Source organism: Aotus nancymaae, unplaced genomic scaffold (genome assembly GCF_030222135.1).
Source record: "Aotus nancymaae isolate 86718 unplaced genomic scaffold, 86718_ANA_hifiasm-v0.15.2.pri h1tg000051l, whole genome shotgun sequence".
Taxonomy (NCBI): Eukaryota; Metazoa; Chordata; class Mammalia; order Primates; family Aotidae; genus Aotus; species Aotus nancymaae.
The window spans coordinates 5264094-5277720 of NW_026988465.1; the positions used below are offsets into that span (position 1 = coordinate 5264094).

Below are 13627 nucleotides of genomic sequence, written 5' to 3' on the forward strand. Positions count from 1 at the left end.
GTCTCTTTCCCCACTTTCTCTTGGACAAGGCTGCCATTTTCTTTATCACAAAGCCTGCTCTTTAAAAATAAAAGTTCATTCTAGTCATTCCACCAGCTATGCGACACTCATGCTTTGAACTGTATTTCTCTGAATCCTTATTATAAATCCTTAAAATGTAGGTGCCTAATGTAGTCATCAGAGGGAACTCAGCAGTAGCTCCATGCACTCTTGGGCCCTGCCTCGAGGGCAGCCTTACTCCTGGGATTCCCACCAGGTCTTGATGCTGGAGAGTGCCAGCCACGTTCTGTCCGTGACACCCATGTGTGCTGTGCTTCCTCTGGAACTGGGGCTACTTTCCCACAGTGCCGTCTGTACTGTCTGTGTTATTGCTGGATGAGGGTCTTCTGTGACCTTCCAGGACAGAACTGATGTCTTCTTACATCTGAACTTCAAAGCCTTGGCCTTCCCATCTCTGCTTGCTGTTTTTCACGGACCACCCCCCCAGTCCCCCAACTCCCCCCATCTGCCCGCTCACAGTTGTTACCTCAGTGATGGGGGGTAATTTGTCAACAGGGGGTGTGACGCATCCACATCGGAGAGAGCTTTCAACAGGGCAGGCCAGAACGTGGTCTCCCGCAGACTGTTAAGCAGCTGAGTAAACGACTTTGAGCTGTGCCTACTGTTTATACTTGGAAAAGACGACAATAGAGTTCCCTTCTCCTTCTAAGCAGCCATGGAGGCAGGAGAAACTGTTCGCTCCTCCTCCGAGAAATCTAACCATTTTAACTTGATGTGAATTTCAGTGGCCTCCTAAGTATTTGACGGATTAGAGATGAAGTTCATTCATTCATCGCGGGTTGTCTTTGGTAATAATCTCAATGGGACAGTATGTTATGATGGAAAGCTCTTTGAATCCACGGGGAACTAAGTCCTGTTCTTTCACTTGCGATCTTGACCACATGACGGTAGTTTCATGTCTGAGTCTCGGGTTCCCCAGCTGTAAGGTGGAGACAGTGACACTCTGCCTAGCTTTTAGGATGGGTATAAGGACCAAGCAAAGAGATAGTAGATGAAAGTACTTTGTAACTTACTTAAATGTACGCTCATCTTAAATTTACTGCTTAATTTTAGTCATTTTTCTATCTCTGTAAGATATTGCAGCAAAATAGTTCCAATACCAGGAGCTTTGAGTCTTTCCATGGCCAAAATATAACCCTCCCTGTCTTGGGAATCCCAGGTATCTCATTCTAGTGGCCGTGGGGTGGATACACAGATTCTGATTGTCCCTAAAGCACAAAGTGACCGTCCCCTAACACCTATCATAAAATGCAGGGGGACAGGAGACCCTCACACCATCATCCCACAGTCCCTAGGATTATGTTAGTTAAAAACTGTGAAAAATGTCAGTCGTCCCTGTGGAGCCTAATGGAAGGAGTGGATTCTATGACATTGCCCCAAAGAACCCCAGCCGTAGCTCACAGCTGTGCTAGGATGAACTTTGAAATCACTCAGCATCTACCCCCGGCTACACAGTCCATGTGAGGAAGAACTGGATATTCACTGCAGACCATTCAGAGGCCTTAATTAAAACACTAGATGATTACTCGGGGGTGTATGTGGCTTCTTGTTTCTCCTCATTTCAAAGAAACAAACGTGAAGATTTTCATCCCAGTTTTTTTTTTAAAAAAAAGAAAAAACAAGCAAAGCCCAATTTGTAAATGCTCATACGGATCCTGATTTTTATCTTTTCTTAATCCTGTTTCTCACTGTCTCCTGCTTTCCCTGTTTTTAGAGCTTATTAGCCATAAAGTAAGCAATTCACTAATAGTATCATAAATACTTAAAATACGATAATAGAAGAAGAATTAAAATTTAAGCACCACTGCACTGCAGCCTAGGTGACAGAGTGAGACCCCGTCTCAAAACAATAAAAAAAAACAATTTTTAAAAACCCATTTATTTGTAATTTATCGTAATTCCAAAAAGATCTGTCATGAGCAGCACTGGCAAGATTTTGGGTAAAGTTGAGAGGGTCTGCCCATGTCCAGGTGAAAGCTGATTTCTGTGAAGTGCCTTATCAGGTGTTCCTGTCTCTCCTAATTGTGTCATGCCTGTGTCCTGGGTGGTACCATGCCTCTCAGAGCCATGGCAGGTCACTGTGCATGTGCCTCACCGGTGGATGTGATCTCACTCGGGCATCTTTTATCCTGATGCTGAGACAGGACAGAGTGGGAAAGAGCTTCGGGCAGTGCGCTACTTACTGGGCCATTTTTTCTTTCTTTCAGAGACTCTGACCTGTTTCTGTTGGACACCCGTGTCGTGTGGGCCTCAGAAGAAGGCTGGCTGGAATTTGACATCACAGCCACTAGCAATCTGTGGGTTGTGACCCCGCAGCATAACATGGGGCTTCAACTGAGCGTGGTGACGCAAGATGGTAAGTTACCATCCAACAAGCCTCCAACGTCCAGCAAGGAGTCAGTTTCACACGTTTCCCTTACAGCAGTTGTGATAGAACCGTGGGCTACAGTCAAGTCCTCAGCTTCAGGATGGCCTCATTTACTGCTCTCCCATGACTTGCACTGAGAACCCAAACCTTTCCCAGCGGCCTCCTAGAGAGGAATTGAAAACAGGCTTGGGCCACTTGGAGAAAGGAGGATGGTAATATTTTCAGGAGTGGGGCGGTGGGAGGACAGTTTTCCCAGTCAAAGGCAGGTTGTGGGGATGCAGTGAGTGAGAGAGAGGCAGGCACTTCTGTTTAAATCCTGACAGATAAGCAGGTTTGCAGTACCCTCTCCTGCAGCATCAGAGCCAGCAGCTTGAGGTCCCCACTGCTGATCTGTCCCCCGGGGAGGACAGAGTAACTGCAGATTCATAGTCTAGCAGAAACAGGAGCCCCCAGGAGTTCACGCCACTCCTTCACGTGATTCTGGAACTTGGAAAGGAGTGCTGTGATTCTGCCAAAAGGTGCCATCCCACGGGTGCCAGCCAAGGTTTGGTGATGCATGATGTTCTTCACACTCATTCTTAATTATGAGCCCTTGGGAAACTAGGAAGTATCCCTTAACTGTTGTAGCCACGGGAATAAATTTCTGCAGAATAAAGAGACGCATGCTTTGATTTGCATTAAAGGAGTCCACATCCACCCCCGAGCCGCCGGCCTGGTGGGCAGAGACGGTCCTTATGACAAGCAGCCCTTCATGGTGGCTTTCTTCAAAGTGAGTGAGGTCCACGTGCGCACCACCAGGTCAGCCTCCGGCCGGCGCCGACAGCAAAGTCGTAATCGCTCTACCCAGTCGCAGGACGTGGCACGGGTCTCCAGTGCTTCAGGTGGGTTTGTGGGGAGCATGCGTTTCCAGGAAGCCTTCTTGGTCTCAGTGAGAGCAAAAGTTGTGTCCACAGTCTCAGATGTTGAGCAGCTTCTGCACAGCAAATCCAAAGGCGTGTAGGTGTCATATGCATAATGGTACCTTGCACAGTCACAGAACATCTGTGTGGGTTCCGAGGGCCCTCAGCGCAGAACACTTGTTACCTGAAAACTCAGGCTGCAGGCATCCTGACTGCCTGTTTATCCACACAAGCATCTTTCTGTTTGGTTAGATTTCTCCAACTCTTTTTTTGAATTTCCATCAAAACCCAGGGAGCACCTAGATTCTTTTTTCCTAGTTGCGTTATGCTGGGGAGTTATGATGTACAAGCAAACTTGGTCACTTGTGTAATATGAACTTATATTTGTCAGTGCTCTTGGCTGGAAGGGAAGAAAAGTCAAACACCCTCTAGGGTGGGTTTCATTGGCTCACTTAACGGAGAGGTTCAGGGGTTCTATCATTAGGAATGGCTGGATCCATGGGCTCAGATGATATCGGGAATCTCTCTCTTTTCCTGTTTCTCTATTTCTCTTGTTGGTGGAATTCTTAGTAAAACTGTCTCTGATATAATGGCCAGGAAGGCAACCAGTGGTTCCAGGATTTTGTTACCCTTGGCAACCTCAACATGAGGCAGACCCTTCTTCAGCAGAAATCCAGGGCACGACTCCGGTTGGCTTGGCTGGGGTTGCGTCCCCGACCCTGAAGTACACTGCTGGGTGGGGAGTGCTCTGATTGGCCAGACCTGAACTGTGTGCCCACCCTGGAGCTAAGGAATGAAGGGAGTCCCATTCTGCTCAGAACAGACACATTCAGAGGGAGAGAGAGAGGAACTAGCCCTACTGTGCCTGAGTGTCAGCTGAGTGGTCCTTCAGAAATGTTCTCCCCTGGTGGGTGTGGTGGCTCATGCCTGTAATCCTCGCACTTTGGGAGGCTGAGGCGGGCAGATGACTTGAGGTTGTGAGTTCAAGACCAGCCTGGCTAACAGGGTGAAACCCCATCTCTCTACTAAAAATACAAAAAAGTAGCTGGGCATGGTGGCATCTGCCTGTAATCCCAGCTCCTCCAGAGGCTGAGGCAGGAGAGTCACTTGAACTCGGGAGGCAGAGGTCTCAGTGAACTGAGATTGGGCCACTGTGCTCCGGCCTGGGTGACAGAGTGAGACTCCATCTCAAAAAAAAAAAAAACGTTCTCCCCATTGCCTTTTTAGGAAGTGGCATGGAAGTCCACCCGTGGAAGCCCAGAGGAAGGGAAAGGGGAATGGATAGTCCCTCCCGACAGCCAGTCCCATAGCAGTTAGGATCGAATGGAAACCCAGACACTTCTGACTGTAATGCCAGTGCTTGCAAGTTCCGGGGTCCTTTGGCTGTTTAAATAGCTTGAGAATCAAGCATAAAGGTGAAGATTTGCAGTCAGAGAACTTGTTTTTCTCATTACTACCCTGTGATTTTGGACAGATTTAATCCCTATCAGCTTCCATTTACTCATCTGTAAGATGGGGATGATGAATGCCTTGCAGATTTCCTGGGATTAAATGAAAAGCATCAAAATCTGGCTCATAATATCACTCAAAGATTATTTATACACCATTGTAGGAAGTAGGTTCTCAGGGCATATGTTGGGATCCCTGGAAAAGAAGTAAAGTAATTCTGGAAGATGCATTAATTCTTCCAGGTAATTGTAGAGAAATGTCATTTTTGGTGGCCAGAGTTAATGCAATTCCCCAAATTACCTATTTCTTCTTTGGGAAGCAGTGTCTCCATTTTGGGTTCCGACTTAAATAAGCTGTCTCTTTCACCGGTAACTTGGATATGGAACTTAAGGGTCCACCACCCAGTGTGATGTGACATTTTGCTTCTTGTCATCCTGGTGTTTCTTGGAAGCATTGCTCACAGCATGGGTGTTCCTGTATTCCCCACTAGAAACAGTCAGGGTTGGGGTTTTTGAAAAAAAAGAAGAAATGCCTGCTTTCCTTTATTCACTTCAGAGGCGGCCTGCTGAATAGAGTTAATAATCTCAGTGTTTTCCTTCCGGCTATGATGATGAAGTCTGCCAATGGTAGGCTTCAATTTATTAATGAACTGTGGTCAGTTTGGTACCGGGACCTCAGACATGGAGGCATCTCTTGAAATGTTGATTGCTTTTTAAAATTAAAATTTCACTTGATTTTATTCAGCACCCCCCGACCCAGTGCACACACTGATGTTTTTAAATTGAGAAAACATGTCGTGTCTGATTTTGGTTTTAGCAGTATCAACCAATTATTATTTTCCGAATCCCTTTCAACTTTTTTCAATTTGATGAGTTTAAATTAAATATGGATATTAATGTTGATCTAATTGGTAACAAGGTACAAGTGTCTCTGTTTTTCCCTGGTCTCCCCCACTACCCACCTCCCAAGCCAGTGCTTCCAAATTTGCTTTGTCCCTTTCAACAGCACAAAGGCAGAAGGGTTCATATCAAATCACTCTGGCCTCATGTATTTAAAGGCCCCCAAGAAAGAATGACTACGAAGGATGCTCCCTCCTTCTCATTCTCATCAAAGATCCTCTAAGCGATCTGGGAAATTGCTCATATCTGGCCGACTTAAGTGTTCCTTTATATTTTTGGCTCTTTCTTCCTTATTTATTCTTCTATTAATGGGAGCGGACATGCTAAGGAAGAGATTCCTCTCCCAGAAGAGATTTCCAGAGAGATGGCCTGCTACCTGGGGAAACGGGCTGTCTGGTTTTCCTCTCCTCTCTCTCTGCTGGGCCTTCGTGAACCAGGTAGATGTTATAGTAACAGAAAAGTGGTGTGCTCTGGCGTGACCGCAGGCAGGCTTTCTGCTTGTAAATCTTTTGGAAGGTGGAAGAAAAAGATTGCTTTGTCTCTCCTGCCCGCTTCTTCCATGGCGTGCTCCCAGGGAACTGATAGTTCTCCACCAAAACCACCACCAGAAGCAGCCCACCAGGAATCATCCTACATCTGGGTGAAGAAGTTAGCATTCATTCATCAAATTGCCTGTCATCAGGGTGAAACATGGCAAGGAAATAAGAGGCTATTTTTGGAATTGAGCTGTCTGTGCCTGAGACGGCAAGACTAGTGCACAGCAAGGGAGAGGCCAAGAGCCCCACCGCCCACCGAAATCTACTCGAACATTTGTACTTGGCTTTCAAGCTGGACTTTCCAAACATGTGCACTGGATGGTGGTTTGGATCAACATCTCCCTGGATGGCTTTCACTTGCCCTGGCCTCTCTGCAGCTGGCTGCTCTAAATGAAGGCTGGATGTTGGCTGTGCTGCACTCCTCCGGGGGCCTGGCTAGCCTCTGCACGGTATCATTATTGTTTTTACACATGTTTGACTAGTCCTGGTCCTAGCTGTCCTTGCCCCACTGGGGATTTTAACCAATCCACCAATTCTTTCTCAGCCTCCATTTCTTACCAGTCTGCTGCTCTGGCAACACGTGTCCTTAGGTTCTGTAGCTCCAGTTCGGTGGTCTCTTCTACTTATTATCATTCACCCTTTATGGTAGCTTTCACATGGGGTTCGCTATTTTATCTTCTGGGGGACTGTGATACCACTTGGCCAGTCCATGATAAGGTCCGTGAACAAATGGCCTTGAAGTTCCATTCACCCTTTATGGTAGCTCTCACATGGGGTTCACTGTTTTATCTTCTGGGGGACTGTGATACCACTTGGCCAGTCCATGATAAGGTCCGTGAACAAATGGCCTTGAAGTTCCATTGGGTGATTCTGAATTCTCACTTGGCTGATTTTCCAGGATCTTTCCAAGACCTCTTTTGAGAGGGTGCAGCTAATGCAATTTCAAGTCAGCTGGTGAGTCTGAAGTCTGCTCTGCTGCTGCAATGCAGAATTGGTCTTCGTTTTGATAGATGACAGTTTGCTTGGAAACATTATCTGCACTTTAAGGATTCATGTGAAATTAGAGTAGTCTCTTTCAGTCTTGATGTTTATGTTGTCACTACTCAGCTCTGCCAACCATCTATGACCCAGCAGCCTCTTGAGACCTTGTCTGTCCTTTGGAATGAGTCTGCCATTGCACCAGTGCCACCTGTTAGCATTTCTTTGTCTCTTTTTTTTTTTTAATGAGCGTCACTCTTGTTGCCCAGGCTGGAATGCCATAGTGCCATCTCGGTTCACTGCAACTTCCACCTCCCGGGTTCAAGTGATTCTCCTGCCTCAGCCTCCCAAGTAGCTGAGACTACAGGCACCCACTACTACTCCTGGCTAATTTTATATTTTTAGTAGAGATGGAGTTTCACCATTTTGGTCAGGCTGGTCTCTAACTCCTGACCTCAAATGATCCACCTGCCTCAGCCTCCCAAAGTGCTGGGATTACAAGTACGGTGAGCCACCGTGCCCAGCCAACATTTCTTAGAGTAACTACTTCTTCCCTCCTTTTCCCACCACCCAAACACGTATCTTTAAGGACCTTGGGGGGAAATGTGGCTCCAGTACTTTTAGGGATGCTGTTGACCTTCTTATTAATAGTTTATATCTTCCGTCCTTTAAGCCTCCCAGTTGGGACCATTCAGTAGGCTTTCATCATAAAGTAACCAGGATTCATCTCTTGCAAAACAACTGTTTGAGTAGTTTATTATAACTGTGCAATCTTTTGCTGTAGATTTCAAAGAAATCCATCCCAGACTGGGGGTCTCATTATTACAATGTCCTCACTATTTCCTCGTCGGCTTTCATGGGTTGGGGATGCCAGAGCTGACTGGGCCGGTCTACCTTGGACTTTCAGAGCTTGGGTAGAATAGGCACGGCTCAGGACTGTGAATTAACAGTTTATAGTTCTCCAGAAAAGTTGGGAATTTTAATTTGTCATCGTGATCTTAAATTTTTAGGACCTGCAGCTTGGCTTCCAGATGTCTTTGTTAAGTAGAGTTTGGTTCAGAGTTTCCTGTATGAAATCAAACTTTAATTCTCCATAGACGTGGAGGACAGGCATGGCATAGGGTGATAGAAAAGTTAGAATCACCAAAAGAAAGAAGTTGGAATCAACAGCTCCACTTCTGTCATGTTCAACTGTCATTTGAGGATAGTGGCTATCGAAGAGTGGAACGGACTGGAAAGTTCCCTTCTACCTCTTCCCGAGGCTCACCCCTTGCAAATGTGCAAATGGCAACAATTCTCAAAGGCAATAAGAGGCTTCTGCAGGTGTTGTGAGATGCCTGTCATTCTCCAATCATTGGCAAGCCTGGGAGGGCACTGGGGCCAGGAGAGCCCGTCCAGGAAGTAGCAGAGAGTATAGAAGGTGTGTAGAGCACAGAGGGTCTTAGAGCTAGGTCTTTAAAGGACACCTTTATCTATTTTTAGGACAGGTCTGTATTCTTTTAGAAACAAGACAAAGGCTGAGGAGAGACCAGAGTCCCACCCAGATTAAATGGAGCCTTATGAGATCCTGAAATCTCCTGAAACAACAAAAAAATAGGGCTCACTCTTGCTTCTCAATGCTGACCATCCAAGTTATAAACAAAGCCTAGACTCTGAAAATCAAACTGTCCACCCCCCGCCGCAACCCCACCAACTGTTAGATTATCGACACCAGAAATCAAAACGCCAGTGTGGTCCCTGGCCTCCCGTAGTGTCCGTGACACAAGGAGCTGGCACCTGCTGCGCGTTCCTCAATGGCTGTATTGATTCTGCTGGGCGAGTGGGAGCAAGAGGCTTGTTTTGGATAAGATGGGGCTGACAGACCCAGAGATATGGAAAGAGCGGCCAGGCCCCTGAAGACAGAGGTGCCGCTTTAACAGCCTCCATCCTCTATCACCCTTGACATTCTAAGAGAGGAGGGAAATTAAAGTAGTGAATTATTCCCTCTAAAAAACAAGTTTCCTTTCGGAAGAGTCTGTAGCCTGAGATCAGGAAAGCCGGGAAATATGCAGGGAGCATGGTGCTCTGTCCGATCCCCTGCCTTGCTGGTATTTTCTTGGCTGTGTGTGACCTGCTGAGTGGGGACACCGGGCTGAGGTGGCAGGGCCTGTGGGGTCAGCCCAGGGTGGCCGAGTGGCCCCTGTACAGAAGCCCTGGTGAGGAGATGGCTCCCTGCCCAGCTCCCTCCCTCTCCCTCCTTCTCACCGCCTTTCTTTGGTGTCCCTGACGTTCTTTCTCGTATGCCTTTGTTTCCTTTCTCCCTGTCTCGCCCTTTGTTTCTCTTTCCTCCTCTACTGAGGTTGCAAAGGGCAGCAGGCAGGGTCCCTGGGACCCAGGCTGGCTGTGGCCACTGTGACTCAGGTGCACCTGCCTCGGGAGCCCGCAGGCCTGCTGCAGTGCCCCAGCCTTGTCATGCTTACAGCAGCCACTGCACGGTGGCCCTCCAGCCCCAAGTGCAGCCTCCCTGCACGATGCCTGCCTGAGCGTCAGGATGGTGGCTGTGCCCTTCCCTTCTCCTCTGGGGCTTATACCCTTGGGACTCTTCTGGTCACCAGTGCCAGGGAAGCCTGCCTGTCACTGGCTGGTCCTGGCACATAGGGACTGAGCTTCCGAGCTAAACCAACAGTGGGCTCCTTTGCACTTTGCTGTGCGCATGGCTCTTCAGGAGGGCCAGCTACAAAGGATGCTGGATGGAAGGAATAAGATGTTATCCTTAGGGCTGTGGTGTGAGCCCTGCATTGAGGGTACAAGCAATGTGGACAGTGCACATGCCACTGCCTGGGGACGTGGCTTCTGTGAGGAGGTGCCGGCCCAGCTAGCTGCCTTCTATGGGGCCAAGGGCACCCTGTCCTCACTGCACTGGTTGAAAGAGCTGCTTTGCAGTTTTTGGCTTGCCTTGAGACAAGTAGGATGCCCTGTCCCGTCACTGTCACATGGGCCTAGACAGCACCCCCATTTGTTTTCTCCTGTAGATGGAATGTCTCCTCACTTATCACAGGGGAGACCAGGACTGAAGGTCGGGGAGCAGAGGCTGTCAGCAGGGAAGCTGGTTGTCAGGGCCAAGGCTCAGCAGCTGAGATGAGAACTCCCCGCAGGAACTGAGCAGACTGTAGGAACTCAGCAGAGCCTGTGTGGAACTGCACCTGCAACAGGAGGAGGAGGGGCAGGAAGATGCAAGAGGCGTGGAAGGCCAGGCACAGTGGCTCATGCCTGTAATCCCAGCACTTTCGGAGGCCGTGGCGGGCAGATTACCTGAGGTTGGGAGTTCGAGACCAGCCTGATCAACATGGAGAAACCCTATCTCTACTAAAAACACAAAATTACCCAGGCTTGGTGGTGCATGCCTGTATATCAGCTACTCGGAAGGCTGAGGCAGGAGAATCGCTTGAACCTGGGAGGCAGAGGTTGCAGTGAGCCTAGATTGTGCCATTGCACTTCAGCCTGGGCAACAAGAGCAAAACTCCATCTCGGAAAAAATAAAAGAAGTGGGGCAAAGGGGATCAGCCAGAGGCGTGTGCACTGGGCGCTGCAGCACTGACCCCCCGACGGCCCCCAGGAAAGGAGCTGTGCCGTCTCCACCAGCACCCTCCGAACAGGACTCTCAGATGTGAAAGCTCAGTTGTGTCTTGAGGACAAGGAGACTCCATCACTGTGTCCTCCCTCCCATCTGCCGGATTCCAGAAAAATGCACCTCCATATGGCTCCTTGCAAGTTGGCCCCCAGGTAACCTGGAGGAACGACAGATAATGAAAGACACACCTGGGGCTTGGGAGAGGGATGTCAGAGCCATGGCTGGAGCCGATGCTTTGTTCCAGGATGAATTCTGGATTGGAACACCCAAATCTCTTCCGGTGGAAAATGTCAGGTACTTCCACATGGTTCCGCCATTGGGAATGGATGGGACACTTCCACCTATTTCTCTACCACTGGTTTCGTTGTGCAAAAGGCCTAAATGAGATGCAAGCCTCCCTTGGGCAAAGTATTGGAAACATAAAGGCTTCATAAAGGACATGCTTTGGGCCCCACAGCTGGGACCTCTCTGCCCAACTCTGTTCTTCTGAGGGGGACGGTGCCTGTCTCTGCCACCTTCTTTTCCACTGCAGATCACGGAAATTCTTGCTGAAGGGTCTTCCTTGGGGGAAACAGGCAAGTCTGTCTTGGAGCTTTAGAGTTCATCTCCATCTCCCACGGGAGTTTTAGAAGCTTCCTGTACCATGGGCCCCACTTGCCTGTCCCACACTGTGAGATGAAACCCATTTAACTCTCATGTCCAAAGCCATATCTTTTTCCTTCAAATGCTTTTTGTATGTGTGTGTGTTGAGGTGTTATAAAGGAAAGCAAAATGTTTTATCACGGTTTTTGCTTCAGTGGCTTTAGGGCAAATTAAAAGTCAACTCTTGTGCTAGGAAGAAAAAAAAATCTACATTTAAAACCCGTGTTCAAATATCTGTAATGCTCTTTTGGAGATGAGAGGAAGGATTTGTGTTTTTTAATACTAATCATACCTGAAGGTTTCCCTATGGAAGCAGTTTATAAAAAGGGACAGAAAGCCATGCTGCTAAAGGCAATTAACATCTGATATATTCAAAGCTCAAAAATCCCTGGCGAGGGAAATGTTTCTCCCTATGTAAGAGTAGGCCCGGGAGTTACCTTCTGCTTATGGAAGAAATTCGTCCTGGGGGGCCTTTATGATTGTTAGATTTTGTCACCTGTGTCGCCTGATCACTCAACAGTTTCTTGACTAAACCCACCTATGCCTGGGCCGTGCTTGTCCAGGTTGCCCTGGATGAGCACCTGGGGCCTTTTCTGGCGGGTGCAGAAACCCCTCTGGGCAGCTGGTACCCCTGCCCTTGAGGGGGACCAGATTTCACTATGCGTTCAACTTTGAAAAAGCCAGATCCCTTGAAAATGTCCCTCAGAACCAATACTGGCCCTTGACCGCAGCTGTGTCTGGGGTTGCTGGGGAGCCTTGGTGTCCCAAGACAGACTTTGTGTCTCAACAGGGCAATAGCACTACCTCCATGTAGGCCTCTTGTCTAGAGGGCAGCAGTTCCAGTTCTGGTGTCACAGGTGCACGTGGACAGCTGGGGGCCCAATCTCAGTGGCTGTGACTCATGGGTCTGGGATTGGGCTGAGAACTCTGTACTTTAGAGAAGCTTCCTGATGATGCCCAGGATTCGGCGCAGGCCACCCACAAGTCACACCCTGAGGGCTCCCGTCCCGGCGGGGGTGGTGGGGAAGACTCGTCCGTCTTGGATCTGCTTCTCTGGTTTTTGGTTTGCTGCCTCTCTCCAGCTCTCTTACTTCCTTTCTCTGCCCTGCCCTTGATTGGTGAACTCATTCAGGCAAAGCTGTGTTACCTCCCTTTGTCCCACTGGAGTGACCACGTTCCTATTGAATTGTCACCGCACACATTTCCACTGGCCCTCTTTAGCCCATTCATTGAAACAAATACCAAGGGCAGTGGGAGTGAGGGGAAAGTTTTTTCTGTAACCTGTCAATCTGCTAAAAAAAAAAAAAAAAAAAAGTGTCAGTGTAATTCCATGCAGAACCCAGGGGACCGACCCCGAGTGGCAGACACAAGTATTCCGAGGGGCATCAACCGTCACAAATATTTATACGTTCTTTGCCAGCCCTTCATGTGGAATTATAAGGAAATTTAAGCGTGGCCCGAGAGTATCTGTAGGAAGAAAAACAGGAGAGTTGAATTCCTCCCTTTCCCCTCTCTGGCCCTGATCCTTACTTAACAACAAAAATCCCAGTGTCTGGCTCTAAAAGAAATAACTGTTCTTACAGAGAAGGTTCTCTTTGTTGAGCATTGAGAGAGTCAAATCAACAGCAGGTTCACAGAAACCCAGAACTGCTGGTGAAGTTAGAAGCAAAGCCCTTTGAATATGTCATCTTGGTTCCATCCAGCAGAAAAGGAAACTAGAAAACCAGACGTGAAGAGGTGGTCCCTGCCTGTGTTCTGCCAGCAACTCTTCAATAGCAATTAAGTGTCCTACAATTGGATTCTTTCTTTTTTTGAGACCGGGTCTGGCTTTCCCCCGAAGGCTGGAGTATGGTGGCACAATCAGGACCCACTGCAGCTTTGACCTCCAGGGTTCAAGCAATCCTCCCACCTTAGCCTCCCAAATAGCTGGGACCACAGGCACACACCACCATGCCCAGTTAATTTTATATTTTGTAGAGACAGGGTCTGTGTTGCCCAGGCTGGTTTCCAACTCCTGGATTCAAGCGGTCTTCCCACCTTAGGCTCCAATAGTGCTGGGATTACAGGGATGAGCCACCACCTCTGGCCTCAATTCAAGTCTGACAATAGCCACCTGGAGTTAGCACAGACCCAGATTAAAGGGCAAGGTCCCCGAAGAGACTATTGTCATTTCACTTGTGATGTCA

At 48.3% G+C, this 13627-nt stretch overlaps 2 protein-coding genes across 2 annotated transcripts in view; one reads left to right on the forward strand and one right to left on the reverse strand.

Annotated features, from left to right (window-relative positions):
* The window catches only part of BLOC1S5 (biogenesis of lysosomal organelles complex 1 subunit 5), a 479535-nt gene that overhangs the window by 271988 nt on the left and 193920 nt on the right, over positions 1-13627 (reverse strand). The window lies entirely within an intron of this gene.
* Positions 1-13627, forward strand: part of BMP6 (bone morphogenetic protein 6) — a 163998-nt gene that overhangs the window by 141079 nt on the left and 9292 nt on the right. The window contains exons 3-4 of the mRNA XM_012440291.3: positions 2268-2416; positions 3112-3309. Of these exons, the coding sequence (XP_012295714.2) occupies positions 2268-2416; positions 3112-3309 (347 nt within the window). The remainder of the gene's footprint in view (positions 1-2267; positions 2417-3111; positions 3310-13627) is intronic.